Source organism: Platalea leucorodia (genome assembly GCF_965183815.1).
Source record: "Platalea leucorodia genome assembly, chromosome: 5".
In the NCBI taxonomy this organism is placed as follows: Eukaryota; Metazoa; Chordata; class Aves; order Pelecaniformes; family Threskiornithidae; genus Platalea; species Platalea leucorodia.
The window spans coordinates 88768835-88782862 of record NC_138827.1 but is presented as its reverse complement, the minus strand read 5'-3'; the positions used below and the strand labels follow the sequence as shown (position 1 = coordinate 88782862).

Genomic DNA, 14028 nt, shown 5'->3' with positions numbered 1-14028 from the left:
ACATCACTCTAATACAGCTGTAAGCTTGAAACTTTCGTATTTTTAATGTATTAATGACACTCTCGTAGTCTTTCCTCTACCAGTGGTAATTTGGGATGTGTGGTTACTCTGTGGGATCTTAAGAAGCTTTCACATGAAGCATTCAATCAGCAGGTACCATGTCCTGCAGCTGGTTTGCATATCAAAAGCCCTGTAAGTAGCTCCAGAACCAAGCTAGGAAAGCCTCTCATGAAGGGGCAAGAGGAGGAATAAGACTAATTCTTCTCTGGGATGCTTTTACAGGATTGAAAGGAAAATATTTCAAAGGCCCTTACAGGATTTAGGAACACACATTTATTTCTCAGAGAGACTTAAACTCAAAAAACTCAATGTGACTCCATTTCATACAGCCCTAACATATTTTTTCAGGCATGCCTGACTGCACCCAGGTACTGTTAAAAGTGACTTACATGTGTGTGGGGTAGGGAGAGGGGTAAGAGAGAGATAAAATGATTTGTGTCAGGAAGAAATATCTCTGCTGTGAGGACGCTCCACCTGTACAAAAGAAACACTGATGCACCGCTGCACTCGTAGAAAGGGCAGGAGGTGGTGGTGGAGCCTAACTCTCACATTTAATCTAACAGCAGGCGCTCAGCAGCGGGGAGACCATGGTACAGGCCATTCTGCTGCCCAGGGGGCGGAAAAGGATAGCTCCTACCTCCCAGGCTCCTGCCATGCTGTAAGGTGTCCCTCCTGCCAAGCATCAGCTTAAAAAAATCATCAAAAGGCTCACAATCCCCTGGTTTTGCTATCAGCTACCACAATCAATTATATCAAACCCCAGTCCCATACGTGCCAATAAAGTGAGCGCAGGGAATGCAGTGAACTTGCTCTTGGAGTGGAGTCTGGCCAACTGATATCGACTAAACTGTGAATACGGTTTTTCCATAGCACATCCTCCCATGAGATTTGCCATGTGCATGCTCCTACAGCAGAGAGGAGACAGGGCAGAAAACATCCCCATCGGTCCTACAGAAACTGTATGACCTGGACATGTATGCTGGACTCCAAGCATGCACAAGCCACCTCATTAACATGTTTGTGTTTCTTAACTCCATTCCAGCCATTTTCTTAATTTTTAGGCACTTAACTCCTTCACTAGGACTGGCTTTGGGGTCCTGAGTTTCAATGAAGGCTGGGGGAGTTAGACATTAACTGGGATCCAGTAAGTTTGAAAAACCCACTGTGCCTTTGTATTACCAGCACTTGACAAGCCGGCCCTAAGGGTCAACATTATTTTGAAACCCACAACATCCACTTTCAAAATAATATTGTTAGCCAGACCTAATACAGTGGGATTTACATTCTGAAATCAAACACGCACTTTTTAAAACTTGACCCTTGAGTAATACTCTAAGTTTTATCTCTGTTAGTTGTCTATTCAATATCAGTGGTGAAATATAAAAGAACAGGCACGAAAAGCCTGCAAGGCAGAAAATTATGTAAAATCACAAATTCTCAAAATGGTCTGGTGCACAGAAGAAAAACATACATACGTGGTTTAGTGTCAAAGCCAGGGATCTAGAAAGCTCACTTAAATGCACGGATTCCCGCAGGAGCACTCTGTAGATCTGAGATTTGCCAGAGTAACAGCACCCAGTTCTGCCCTTTCGTTTGTGCAGATGTGTGTGCACGGCATTAGCTGCAGGCAGGGTATCCAGACCCACAGTTCTGCCAAATAGGGTCCTTTTTCTATTAGTATTATTTTTTTTCCCTTTCCCCCTAGCCATCTGGGTGGTCCGAGAATCAGATTCAAAATACCTAGGATCCCTTGAACCACATGTTCTAATCCCAGCAGAGTTGACTCAGTCCTTCATCCTTCCAGGGTAAATTGACTTCTCTGCTCTTTATTGCGTGGGGGAACTTTTGGATGAGATTTTAAAATTTCCGCTCTGTATGGACATTAAAAATCCTACATTTTTCTTCCAGTATCACAAGCCAGCATTCCTACCATTAGTTTTTATCTCTCAGCACCTTGTGTTATTTGCTTCTCATGGCCACCGGTAGCTGGGAACCCAGATTAACCAGCACCTGAAAAGTGATGTGCCGCAGGCTTCATTTCACAAGCCAATGGGATGGATGAGTTTTGTCCATTTATCTCCACACACACTGGAAGGATTTCAGAGAAACACAGCGAAAATGAGGAGGCTGAGCAGATTGATATTTGAGTATATGCTGCAGGCTGCAGCCTGGCCAGTTCATTAGTGCGGGGAGGAAGGATATGACAACATGCAGCAAGTATCTGGAGGGAGGTATTATGCAAGGAGGTGTGCTAGGAGCAGAAGGGTGAAATTCAGGGAGAGAAAAAAAGGAGGGTGGACTAGGAAGGTGAACTGCATGGAGAGCTTTTTTTTTTTATTTTATTTGTTACAGGATAGAGTAAAATTTAACAAGGAGATACAGGACCAGCATGGGCGAAGCCGCACACCCTTGTGCTGTACAGGAGAAAGTGCTACACAGGAGCAAAACACTGCAACAGGTCATCGTCTCCTGTCCTCACGACTGTAAGAAGCTGCTGAGAGGTGAAACGCCATCTAGAGAGGGGATTGATTTAGGATTAAGAAAAAGGAGAGGCCAGGAGGGGCAGTGCTCCACATTTAGCCAAGAGAAAGCTTGGGAAACAAATTCATAACACTGGAGTTTAAAAGGGCAGGAGATTGGCACTGAACATTTATCCACTTTCACAGGATGCTGAAAGCAATGGAGAATGGGCAATACCATTGAGATAGCTTCTGAAAGACCCACACTCTCTGTTTAGAAACTCTTTAGAAAGCAGCAGGAGAACAGAGTTTAAATAAATTTTTCCTAAAGCACAAGCTTAACAGCGGATAAGGTGGAAGCATGAAGTCACTTTTAATCTACTATAAAGTGAGGTAAGCAAAGGGATTATCACTTCAGACTTGCTGACATGAAGCTCTGAGAATGACATTTAAAAGCAACGGTGGATTACAGAGTGACATCATATTAAACGAACACATGCCAGAGGTTTACATAAAAGACCTCAGAGATCAGGCTCTTATTCTCAATACTAAAACCTCCTAGCCATTTTTACACTTCTGGCGGTGATTAGGCTAAATTAGAGCTGCAGTTTTTCATTCAGTAAGTCATGGTGTCACAGCACCAGCAGCTTGGTGGCCCAGATCTTAACTGAGTGCTAATGGGCACGACTCCATCTGAGCTCACTGAGGCCCCTCACTCCAGTGTGATGATGCCGGCATTCAGCAACTGAAGATCCAACCCAAATATTTCTAAGTCCAATCTGCATCTTATCGCATAGTTCAGTGAACCTGAAACCATCTACCTTCAGGTGCCTCTGGACTTCAGGTTTGAGTTTTTCAAAGTATTCTGAGGGCTATATAGCTAAACACACATGATGAAACTATCTTCTCAATGTAAGGAACAGCATAGATGATATGCAAATCTCTCTCATAATGGAAAATGCTTGAAAATTGTTAACACGATTCAAAAGAGAAAGCTGTGGGGTTTTGTTGTTGGTTGTGTTTTTTTTTTTTTTCTGTAGAACAGTTTATCAGATTGTAAAAACCTACAGAAACATTCTAGCCCTGATGAGTGTTTTGGATTATGTCTGCCCCATTTTCAGAAGACCTGATCAGCCTGTCCTCCCACTGAGGTCAGAAGATGTTAAGCGTGTACCTTCTCGGTTTCTGCACAGGTAGGTAATGCTGTGTACTTTCCTGATGCCTGGAAACATGCTGCAAGCCCCTTCTGGGGAGCCAAACAAGTCACAGGCCACTTGACTTTTCTTAGCTCTCAGAACATCAGGAGGGTGAGTACTACTGTAACAGCATTTTAGAGATGGGAAAACTAAAGCACAGATGGAATTAAAGTAATTTTCCCAGCTCCCAAAACAGGACAGCAGCAGCCCAGTATTTAATCTGTGGTCTCCTGGAGATGGATTAAGTGACCATCAAGTATTAATCCCAGTAGTTTTACAGTGAGATCAGTATTGATAGTTCCCCAAATCACCTCCTGTAGGTTACCAAAGAGCCACCTAAAAGCAACACACTCCTGCTAATTACAGACCAGGGAGAGGTTTGAACCAGCCTTCTGGAGGGGACCAGCCACTCCAAACCATCGCATACTCACACATTCTTATTTTCTTAAATAAATAAAAGAAGCATGTGGGAAAGAAGGGGACAGAATAAATTGGATGTGGGAGCCCCCAAACCTGTTTCCCAAATGAGCAATGTATCTATTTGGTGAAAGTCGTAAAACTTTGCAAAACACATAAGAAGGCCTCTCTGAGCAGCTGTTTGCTTTGACTCCGGAGGGAGCTCGCTCTATCTCCAAAGCAGCACAGTACCATCAATCACGACCTGCCAAAGGTTTTCTACTCTGGTAGCAAAGTAAATATGAAAACACACAGGTTTTATTGGCATGTACGTTCTGTGGCTCAACTGAGCGGCGTCCTTGCTGCAGGAACGAACACTACCTGGGGTCCTGTCCTAAACTGCCTAATGGAATCAAAGCTGCAGCCTCACAGAAGCCGTGTCCCACAGAGGTTAACCAAAAGCACTTTACACGCACCCGGTAATGCACAAAGGCGGCTCCACGAGCTTGCGATGCAACCGCCTCCCCTCTGCCATCAGCTGTGGTCATGAATCCCCCCCGGGTGGAGGGGACGACCGAGAGCCCCCAGCAGAAAACGGGGAGCCCTGGCAGGAAAGCCCTGGCACGGCTCAGCTGGAGCGTCGTCAGGGCCACAGGGGTGCTTGGAAAATTTCGCTGCAAAACTCCAATACCCCTTCACTGAGTGTGCTGGAAGTGAGATTTTTCAAAGGATTTCTATCTGACAAAATTGAGGGGTTTTTTGTGTGTTTTTTTTAAAATAGGAACAGCAAAAAGCACATCTGTGACAATAGCAAATTCCACCTCTAAAGGAAGAGACACTGGTGTTTCTCAAAGCACAGTTATAAAATGATGATGATGATGATTATTTTTTGTATGGCCAAACAACATATTTTCCCTTAACCCCACTTGGCCTCCCTTGGATGAAACTCACAAAAACAACACAGGAAAGAGAAAACCAGCCTGAAACAGATATCCAACACGGAAAATCTTGGGTTCAACATTAAAATTGGCAAATTTTTAAACACTTAGCCTTTCTATGATGAAAAGTTTAACAGTCACCTTGCCTGCCTGTGAATTACCTTAAACAGCTCAGAAACATTGGAAGTGGTCCTGAAAAGGTATTCTGTAATTTTTAACATAGTAAAAAGAAAACAAACTTCAACAAGGAAGGGTAGTAGGATCAGATAAAGAAAAAAAGTGTAGGCTGAATATCAGGGAAAATCTGTAATATATTAAGATCTCAGGGAAATGGAGGAAGATCCACAATTAAACCAGATAAAATCCCTACCAGAGGGAAATTAAGGGCAACTCCACATTATCATGGAGCTGGAGTCTTCTCTATGTTTAGGTCTTTGGGACAATTCAGTCTTCATGAAAGCCATGGAATTTGTGACTATCAGCTCAGGATTTTTTTACTATTTTTATGTGCGGATAGAAGAACAACAACAATATTTTGTTAACAAATAATGTCAGAACTGCATCCTGAAACACCACCAGGATGTCGGTAGAAAAACAACACTGCTTTTGTTTGTTACACTGCATAATGCCTGATGGGTTTTAACCACAGTTTAGGAGCTACTGTTAAAAAGCTTCTTGCTGAGTCAAGCCTAGGCATGCTGTTTACAAGGGTTAGCCCTGAAGGCTCTTGCATTGGCAAGGACTTTTAAGCTGAGCTAAGGAGTTTTTAGTTATTTTTGTTGTGCTTAAAAAAAAAAAGTTGAGAGTAGCTAAGCACACCTGAAAGTGGGGAGTGGAAGGGAGCTATCAGTAATCACCTGCCATCTCTGCCAGCAGCTTTCCTCTGTAGTCAAGGGCTTGATCTTGCAAAGCTGATCTTAAGAGTCCCCTTGGTTGAAAGTGGAGGGAGTTATTGCAGAGACTGGGCCCCGGTGGAATAAGCTTTTGTGAAGAAGCTCAGTAAAATATGAAATATCCCCTTTGTTAGAAAAGGACCTGCTCTAACTTACAAAGTGAATTTGGTTCAGCTTTGAACCTGCTGAAACACTCTGGCTGATGACTTTTGCTCTGGAGCTGATCTATGTTTTGCCTACAACCAATGGTGCAGAGTGAAATTCTGACAAATATAAAATATAAAGCTGCATGCAGGAAATGCATATAACACCCACCATTGCTCTTCCACAGAGCCTGGGCCATCCTGTGCTGTGGGAGAGGTGAGGATCCCAGGGAAAACCAGTATGTGGCTGTGTAATTTAATGCTTTATCCCAATGGCATACAAAATGAGTCAGAATCTGCAAATTTATTTTTCTGTCATTTCTTAGCTTTTGAGTGCCGTATTTTGCAACCTTATTATTAAACAATATGGCTGTGTGGAAGTGGTACCTCATAAAATTTATATGTACCAATACAATTTCCTTTATTCATTCTGCTCTAACTCTACAGTCCTGGAAGAGATTTCATCCCATACTCAGTTTTACTCCATTTTGCATTACATCCTTTCTCAATGTCCACTGGGCTCCAATCCTGCCTCTCCCCCCATCCTTCATATGACCACAAGCTCACAAGCATCAGAATCCAGGGTGATGCCTTGAACCCACAATATTCCTGTTGGTTTGCACTGCAGAGAGCTCAAGGATCATCTGAATGAGATACTTTATTTTTCTAGACTAGCCAAGCAAGCATCGTGATTCTGCCAAATTGTTCTTAAAGACAAAAGAAGATGTCAAAAAAGGAAAGAGTGGTGTATCACAAAAGAAGTAAAACCAACAGAGGTTGTACAGAAAAGTGAGTTGTCCTAATGACTGGAGAAACACTATTTTACCCCCCAAAAAATCTCTAGAAGTATATTTCAAGGCAATACCAACATGACCTGCTTCTGGAAATATACAATAAATGCTCAGTGATTTGGAAGAAGACGCAAGCCCTGAAAATTATTTATCATGCTGTTTAACAAGGAAATGACTGAGAGATAAAGACTGACAACAGTGAGCAGAAATGCAGCAAATCTTTCAGGCCCCCGTCTTGGCATGTGGATCTTTTATTACTTGAGTTTTCCATATTCCCAACCATATTCTCAAGAAAAGGGTCTCACAGGTGGTCCTGCTCAAGAGAACCTTGCAGATGAGTTCCTTCCAGTTAGGATAAAATAATGTATGTTCTCATTAGGCCAAATGCAAACAGTGATGAAGGGGAATGCACTGCCATGTCACATCGAGCAATCAGGAAACCAACCTTTGCCATAATGCAGCAGGCAGATAATAAGACCCCATAGTTAGCAACAAATGAGACTACACTTAATTTGCTGTGCAATGTTCATGTAATTAGATAAATTTGGTACCAGCAAGAGAGCAGACAGCTAGAATATGGGCTTGATGAATTGGGGGCTCTCTGTCAGGCACTGATCACATTAATCATAAAGCCAAAACTCAGTGACACAATTTTTCTTCCCAACATTTACCATAATTTTCTAGAGTGAAAATATGCACATGCCTTTTTTTTGGAGTTGTTTACTTTAAACAGAAGGATAGATTTCTGCACCACCAGGATGGAGTTCAAATTTCTAGAGGCTTGACTGTGCCCGCAGAGTCTACCCAGCCTACTGAACAAGGGACGCGCAACCTCTATGCATGCTCTAGCCCAGCTCCACCACCATATTCTGGATGATTTCACATTGGACATCCTCCAGCGAGGAGGGTGAGCACTATGTTATGATCTCCAGAGCAGAGACTGGAGGAGAGAAGAGGAAGACAAAAGAGAAGTAGAACAAAAACTAGAGGAGGAAAGGGCAGGGGATGATGTTAAGATGTTTGCAGATAAAATTGAAAGAGAAAAAATGGTCGAGAGACTAACTCCACAGCTGGTGAGAATTTTCCCAGCGTGGTTGTGCCGTAGTCCAAGGCACTTGGAAAAGAGCCAAGCAGAAGTGGCATTCCTTTAACCCTAAAAAAAAACGCACAGACAAGAAGCAGTTGGCTGCTCAGCTTTGGTGCTTCACCAGCCACAGAGACAACCTTCAGCACAATGCCCAGGTAGTAAGACTGATCTTATCAAATGTTTCAAAGAAAACTATGCTTCCTCTTCTAAGACCAACAACCAAGTTTTCTCTCCAGTACCTCACAAGTTGTTTTTGTAAGAGGTGCTGCTGAGAAGGTGAAGGATCCCAAAGAAGAAAGGTAATAGGTATTTACCAACAACTCTACCTACTCAGTCCAAATACTAAGCAGGACACTCTTGGTCCCCTGACAGACAAATGTGGTCACCGCTAAGACAGTGGATTATTAATACTGGCGTAGATGAACTGAAACCTGATCTGCCAGCACTGTACACTTGGCCAGGCTTGATCAGCTGGACAACCCCAATATGATAAAATACTGGCTCCTGTCACTGGGCGTTATGGTTCACGGGTACGCGGCACCAGCTGGCAAGCTCTCGGTTGCGTTCTGGAGAAGACTCTGCTCCATGACCCCACTGAAGAAGCTGCTGCAGAGGCAGTGCACCCTATCCTGCCCAGGAGGAGTGAAGGGGAGCACCGAGTGGGGCACACAAATAACCTGTTGCCAAACATCTGAACATCTGCCATCCTCTCTCCTAACCACTTTTTTGAATATTGCCCCTTTCCGAAGTCAGTCTGTGCTTTATTAGCCAGAACTCTGGTTCATTAACTATCTCCCAGTAAATTTTTTTATTAAACTGGCTTTCTTTTTTCTACAATTTTCCCCTTTGCGCACAGTGTGGAAGGAACTGCTCTGCCCCTTTAAACATCCAGTCAAACTGACTGCCAGCCAAAAAGACGACGACTTGTCTTCTGGTAGGATCGAGGGGAATGCCCTATCATTTTTTCCCGCAGCATTTTGGAAACGGAATAAAGCTGTGGGACTCCACAGATCTCCTGGCTGCCGCTGTCTGCGCTGCTTGCCTCCTGGGGGCTGTTCCCCAGCTCACACCTATCCTGAAAAAGCACAGCTCTACAAACAGCCCCTGCAAAGCCAGGTGAGTGCTGACCCTGGCCTGATGGCGAGGTCACAGTGGGGCTCCGGAATCAACAGAGGGATCAAATGAGAGTTTTTTAAGTGATGAACCCTATTTATTCTTCCCTTGCTCTTCCTGAAAAATGTTTCCAGCCCTTACGGGTTCCCCTACACCGAGTGCCCTGGGACCTGTCCCTCCCTGTGTTACAGCCGTGGGTTGAGGGATTTCAGGGTGGCCATGGGACCACCAACATCATCAGGCTGCTCCTCACCTCCCATGGGGATGGTGTGCTTCAGGGACGAGGAGAAACCCTCCTGGCCACACAGTCACTACAGCCTCTGCTCACATCTCTGCTGGCTCCTTTTTCCCTGCCCTGGTCAAAGCATACAGGAGGTGAACCCAGATCTCTCTATAAACATGTCCTTCGAGGCATCAAGGACTATTGAGCTGTCATGTCCTGGATGAGATTAGCCATGATCCCCTCTCTCAGGGTACAGCCCCAGACTGGCCCCTGTGCTAGCTGGCCGTCAGCTGCCCTGGGGAGGGGGGACTCTCACAAGGAGGTCACCACCGAAAGCAAAGGTCCTGCCCCTCCAGAGTGGACCAGCCTCTTTCCTGCATTTTAGAAAACACCATGAGCCTGTCCAGGCCATTGTCTGATGAAATCAAAGTGAATTACAGTATTCAAGGCAGCCTTTCCTGGCCGTCCCCCGAACTGGCGGGCAAGGAGGAACAGTACACAAGGTCTCCAAAAGGAGGGAGCAGAGCTGGGTCTTCACCAAGACGGTGCCAGAAATGACCCAGGCACAGTGTGACGTGAGAAACACCACGGGCGCAACAACGCAAGTCAAGCCTGTCCCCGGGACCTCAGCAGATAACAACACAGAAGCCCTGCGTTCCCATCCCGCTGCTACACAGCACTTCTATAAGTTTAATGGAGCTGTAGAGCACTTCTACCAGGCAGGTCAGTATTGCCACCAGACGGGGACAGTGGGGCAAGGGGTGGTCAGTGGGGCCAGCCTGCCAGGAGGACAGCTAGTCCCTGGGACCTTAGCAGCAGGATTCGCCTTACCACGAGTGGACAATGTTTTAGCAAGGAATGGGAGCAGAGGTGCAAGACTTACCCGTGGATAGCGTGGATAGAGTGAGGTTCGTAATGGTATCGTCCTTCCTGGTGGCGCATGTCAATTGGCAAAGGAGCGTGGAAGGCCGGAAAAATGTGCTGTGGCACTGTTGAGCGGAATAGAAGAAGAAGAAAAAAAAAGGGACTTCAAAAACTTTTCTTTTCCTTTTAAAACAATTTCAAAGGCACTAAATCTCCATGAATTTCAGAGCAAGAGCAGTGCAAGACAAGGGGTCTTCATGATATCAGCGCTATCATACACCAGAGAAGTGGAATGAATAAATAATCAAAGTCATGCGGAGAAATCCTACATCTTCGACATAAAAGATCTCCAACAGGGTTTTTGACAAAGACAAGCAGCTAAGCGCTCTTTGAACTTGAGGAGATTATAGGAAGCACCAAGGAAAACTAGACTTGCAACGCAAATCAGACTCAACAGAGCCTGGCAGGATCCAGACCTGCGTCGTCCCTCATGCCTATAGTGGCAGCAAACACCCTTCCTGAAGGTCTGTACGCACAGGTTAGAAATATTTATCTAAAAATGCAACAGCGAGAGCAACGCTAATGCACACCATCTAGGCAATCAGAAGCGGCTCAAAAGTGCCTACTGCCAGGTTCTGAGAAAGGAGCCCAAATTGTTCTCACTTGTAATCACTTGAGGCCCTATTTTTTATTCATTTCAGAAGCTTGTTTCATCTTTGATGGAAAGATAAAGTGGTCTCAAAAGGCAGAGAACACCTACATTGACTTATTAAATCTACAGGTTTTAATATTTATTATTGACCCCAAAAGTTAACGGTGAGAATATTTGAGTGAGTCGAGCTGATGGAAAATTCATCAGGTTATTTCTCCACGCCACCCCCAACAATGCTGCCTGGCCGCCTGGGCCTCTCCTGCTAAAATTACAGAAGCTAAAGAAATACAATTAGCAGAGCCTCGATAACAATACCGTACAATCACCCTCTGTTAGGGCTCATCGCATCTGTAACGATGCCGCTTTCTAGATTCGTACCAGCAATCGGCTTAAAGATAAAAGGCTGGTCTTGCTCTGCCTTTACAAACAGTCAGAAGTTCTTCATCAAAGGTAACTTAATATTGTCACAGGTCTTCCCATTCCCTCTCTGGCTTCTTGGCTCTTCTGTCTCACTGGAGACTAAAAGCAAAACAAAACCAACCTCCTATGTGAGCATTTCAAAACCCAACCTGCACTCAGTATTTCACTGCGACTTGCCTCTGCGACAGGTAGCATCTCTCTGTAGAGTGGGGAAGCACCATCCAAAACCCAAGTGTCAAAGCTTGGGCCAAGTCTCTTGCTGATGCTCAGCAAACTTCGGTAAACGCCAAACTCGTTTCTATGAAAGACTTAAAATTCAGCCTTTCGCATCTGTGACTCCAGCTGCAACAGAGCTACACCGACTCCGTCCGGCGAGGCTGTGCTCCTTGCGGGTCCATCGTGCAAAGCCTATGTGAAATCCCTGTATACGTCTTTCCCGGCATATCAGCGAGAGGATCTGAGGCTCCTACTCCCATTGCAACGTACAATCCCTGAGCACAGCGCGGCACAGGCGCGTCAGCCAGGCTTCTGGGAGAGGTGAGAGACTACACAAAAACAACCCTCCTGCCAACTCTGCTGAAAGGCGTTAAGCTAAGGTAGTTGGGGTGGAAAGTATTTAAGGCTCCGCAGCAGACTTGCTCTCCGTGCTCCAGCGAAGGGCTGGCACCGCACACTACCTGATACACTGGGAGCATTTTTGCAGCTCGCCTAATGTCAGAACACAGTAGGGCAACTGTTAACTGCCTTCCCCCCTTCTGCTCCCCTCCCCTCCTCCCCCAAAAGCAGCTCAGGGAGAGAATAAACTTGCATCCTTTAGGATTTGCTTTGGCAGGAGGAAGATTCACCCTGTAACCGTCCTGGGTAAGGATGATCTGTTACATAAGGACACTTGTAAGGATTCTTCATTTTAAGAGGCAGCCAGTGTTTTTCCAGGTCAGAAATGCAGCAGAGTTCAGCCGTCACACCCCAGCCCCTGCTCACGCAGCACCATACAGCCTCTGGTCTCCCCAAACCGTGCTCAGCCCAAAACACTGCCAGGGCTGGCAGGCACCTAGAGCTTCTGTATCCCTGGGGACACTGCTATGGCCACAACCCACAGCTGCTGTGGGGACCAGAGGGAGTGGGGCAAGGAGGTTTTACATCATCACGCACCAAGCACAGTCACAAAATCATCCGTCCCTGCAAAGACATATGATGCCAGACAACACAAACATCTCTTCCAGCCTGAGCCCCTAGGCTGGGCTTCCTGCAGTGCTCCCCCCGTATTTATGCCGTACAAATAAACCCAATTCTTCTGCGGTCCTGGGGCTGACCTATACAGCCCAGCTGGCACCCCTATAGGTGAAATTTTGCAACCTCCTAAAACAGGGTGGCCACTCTGCCTGTAATGGACAGGTCCAGGGCTGGGTTAACCCCCTAACTGCAGGAAAGTGTGAGTTGACACAGGCTGAAACTGTGCTGGGCATCATGGTAATGTTTTAATAATATGGAGAGTCATATCCTAATATGCGGGTCCATTTGCTGGACCAGTTTAATTCACTAATAATGATAAAACTACTAAGAATAATAGGTCAAATGCTGAATCACTTAAAAGCCAGGCCAGTTATGTTATATTTTGTAACTGTGCATTTCTAAATGATTGATTGCTAAGGTAATATAGGAAATTTTTGTGCAAAAAAAGAGTCTTTCCCTGTCACTCAGGAGAGCTAGGGAAAAGAAAACATGGGGTGTTTGCTGTCTGGCCTCCTTTCCTAGCTATCTGTTGGTATAAAAATGACATCTGAAGAGAATTTCTCCCTCCTCACACCTCTGGTTATTAATGGGAGAAAAATTTCCATGAGCTTCCTCCCTCCCACTGGCACTGGTGGTTTGTTCTTAGCATTTCAACCTATTTGGGCCATGGGATGGTCAGCAATACCCCTGGCTTGGGTGCCTGTTTCACTCTGCCACTCTCATTTCCAATTCCACCACGTACTCTGTATTTTGCTGCCGCTGAGGACGAGGGGAAGGGTTGTTTTTGGTGACGTCCCTTTGCAACATCCCACTTCAGGGCTTCTCCTCTGCTCCCCTGCCTGGAAACACCAGCCAAGCCTATGGGCTCCGGTGGCTGGTGCTGTCCCTTTTTATTCTTTTCCAGGTGCTTGGTCAGAAATAATGAATGGTTTTATAGGCAATCAACTACCAATTCATAAACGTCAGCCTGGCTCTGCTTCTTGTTCCCACCCCTCCTGAAGAGGACAGCGAGCTGGCAGCAGGACAGCAACACATGCTGTTAACAAAGATGGATGTTTTACACATACGAGTTAAAAAGACAATTATATTCAATTACTTCAAGTAAGGCATGGTGATGTATTCCTGAATAGCCACGGGAAGGGCAATATGATGATTAGGGCAATGAATTTGCCAACTTTAATCTAATCAAGGCAATCTTTTGTTTAGCATTATCTGCTTTGCGGTGGCAGAGGATTTACCAAACCCAAGCAATCTTTGCAGATTTAACCCCAAACCTGCCCGATTAGCACTAATGATGATTGTTTTACACAGAGGGAGGAAGCTTTTAGCAGGAGGCTTGGGGAAAGCTTTCTCCCAGGAAAAAGCTGGGCCACGCCAAGCCATGTGGTACGATATGCTGCAGCACGAAGGCACGACATGCCACCTCCAAAAGTCCCCTACCACTGGAACAACAGAAAAACATTTTCTCTGGCTTCCATGGAAGGAAGAGAAAACCAAAGAACAAATCAAAGCAGTACCCAAGGGCCAGGGACGATGGGAAAACAGGGTGTTTCGTACAGA

The 14028-nt window shown here is 45.4% G+C and overlaps 1 protein-coding gene across 2 annotated transcripts in view; it reads right to left on the bottom strand.

The window, feature by feature from the left end:
* Nucleotides 1-14028, bottom strand: part of GLI2 (GLI family zinc finger 2) — a gene marked incomplete at both ends in the record, with an annotated part of 141868 nt that overhangs the window by 56611 nt on the left and 71229 nt on the right. For both annotated transcript variants that reach the window (XM_082312418.1, XM_082312419.1), the window contains one exon: nt 10183-10288. In XM_082312418.1, coding sequence (XP_082168544.1) covers nt 10183-10288 — 106 coding nt within the window. The remainder of the gene's footprint in view (nt 1-10182; nt 10289-14028) is intronic.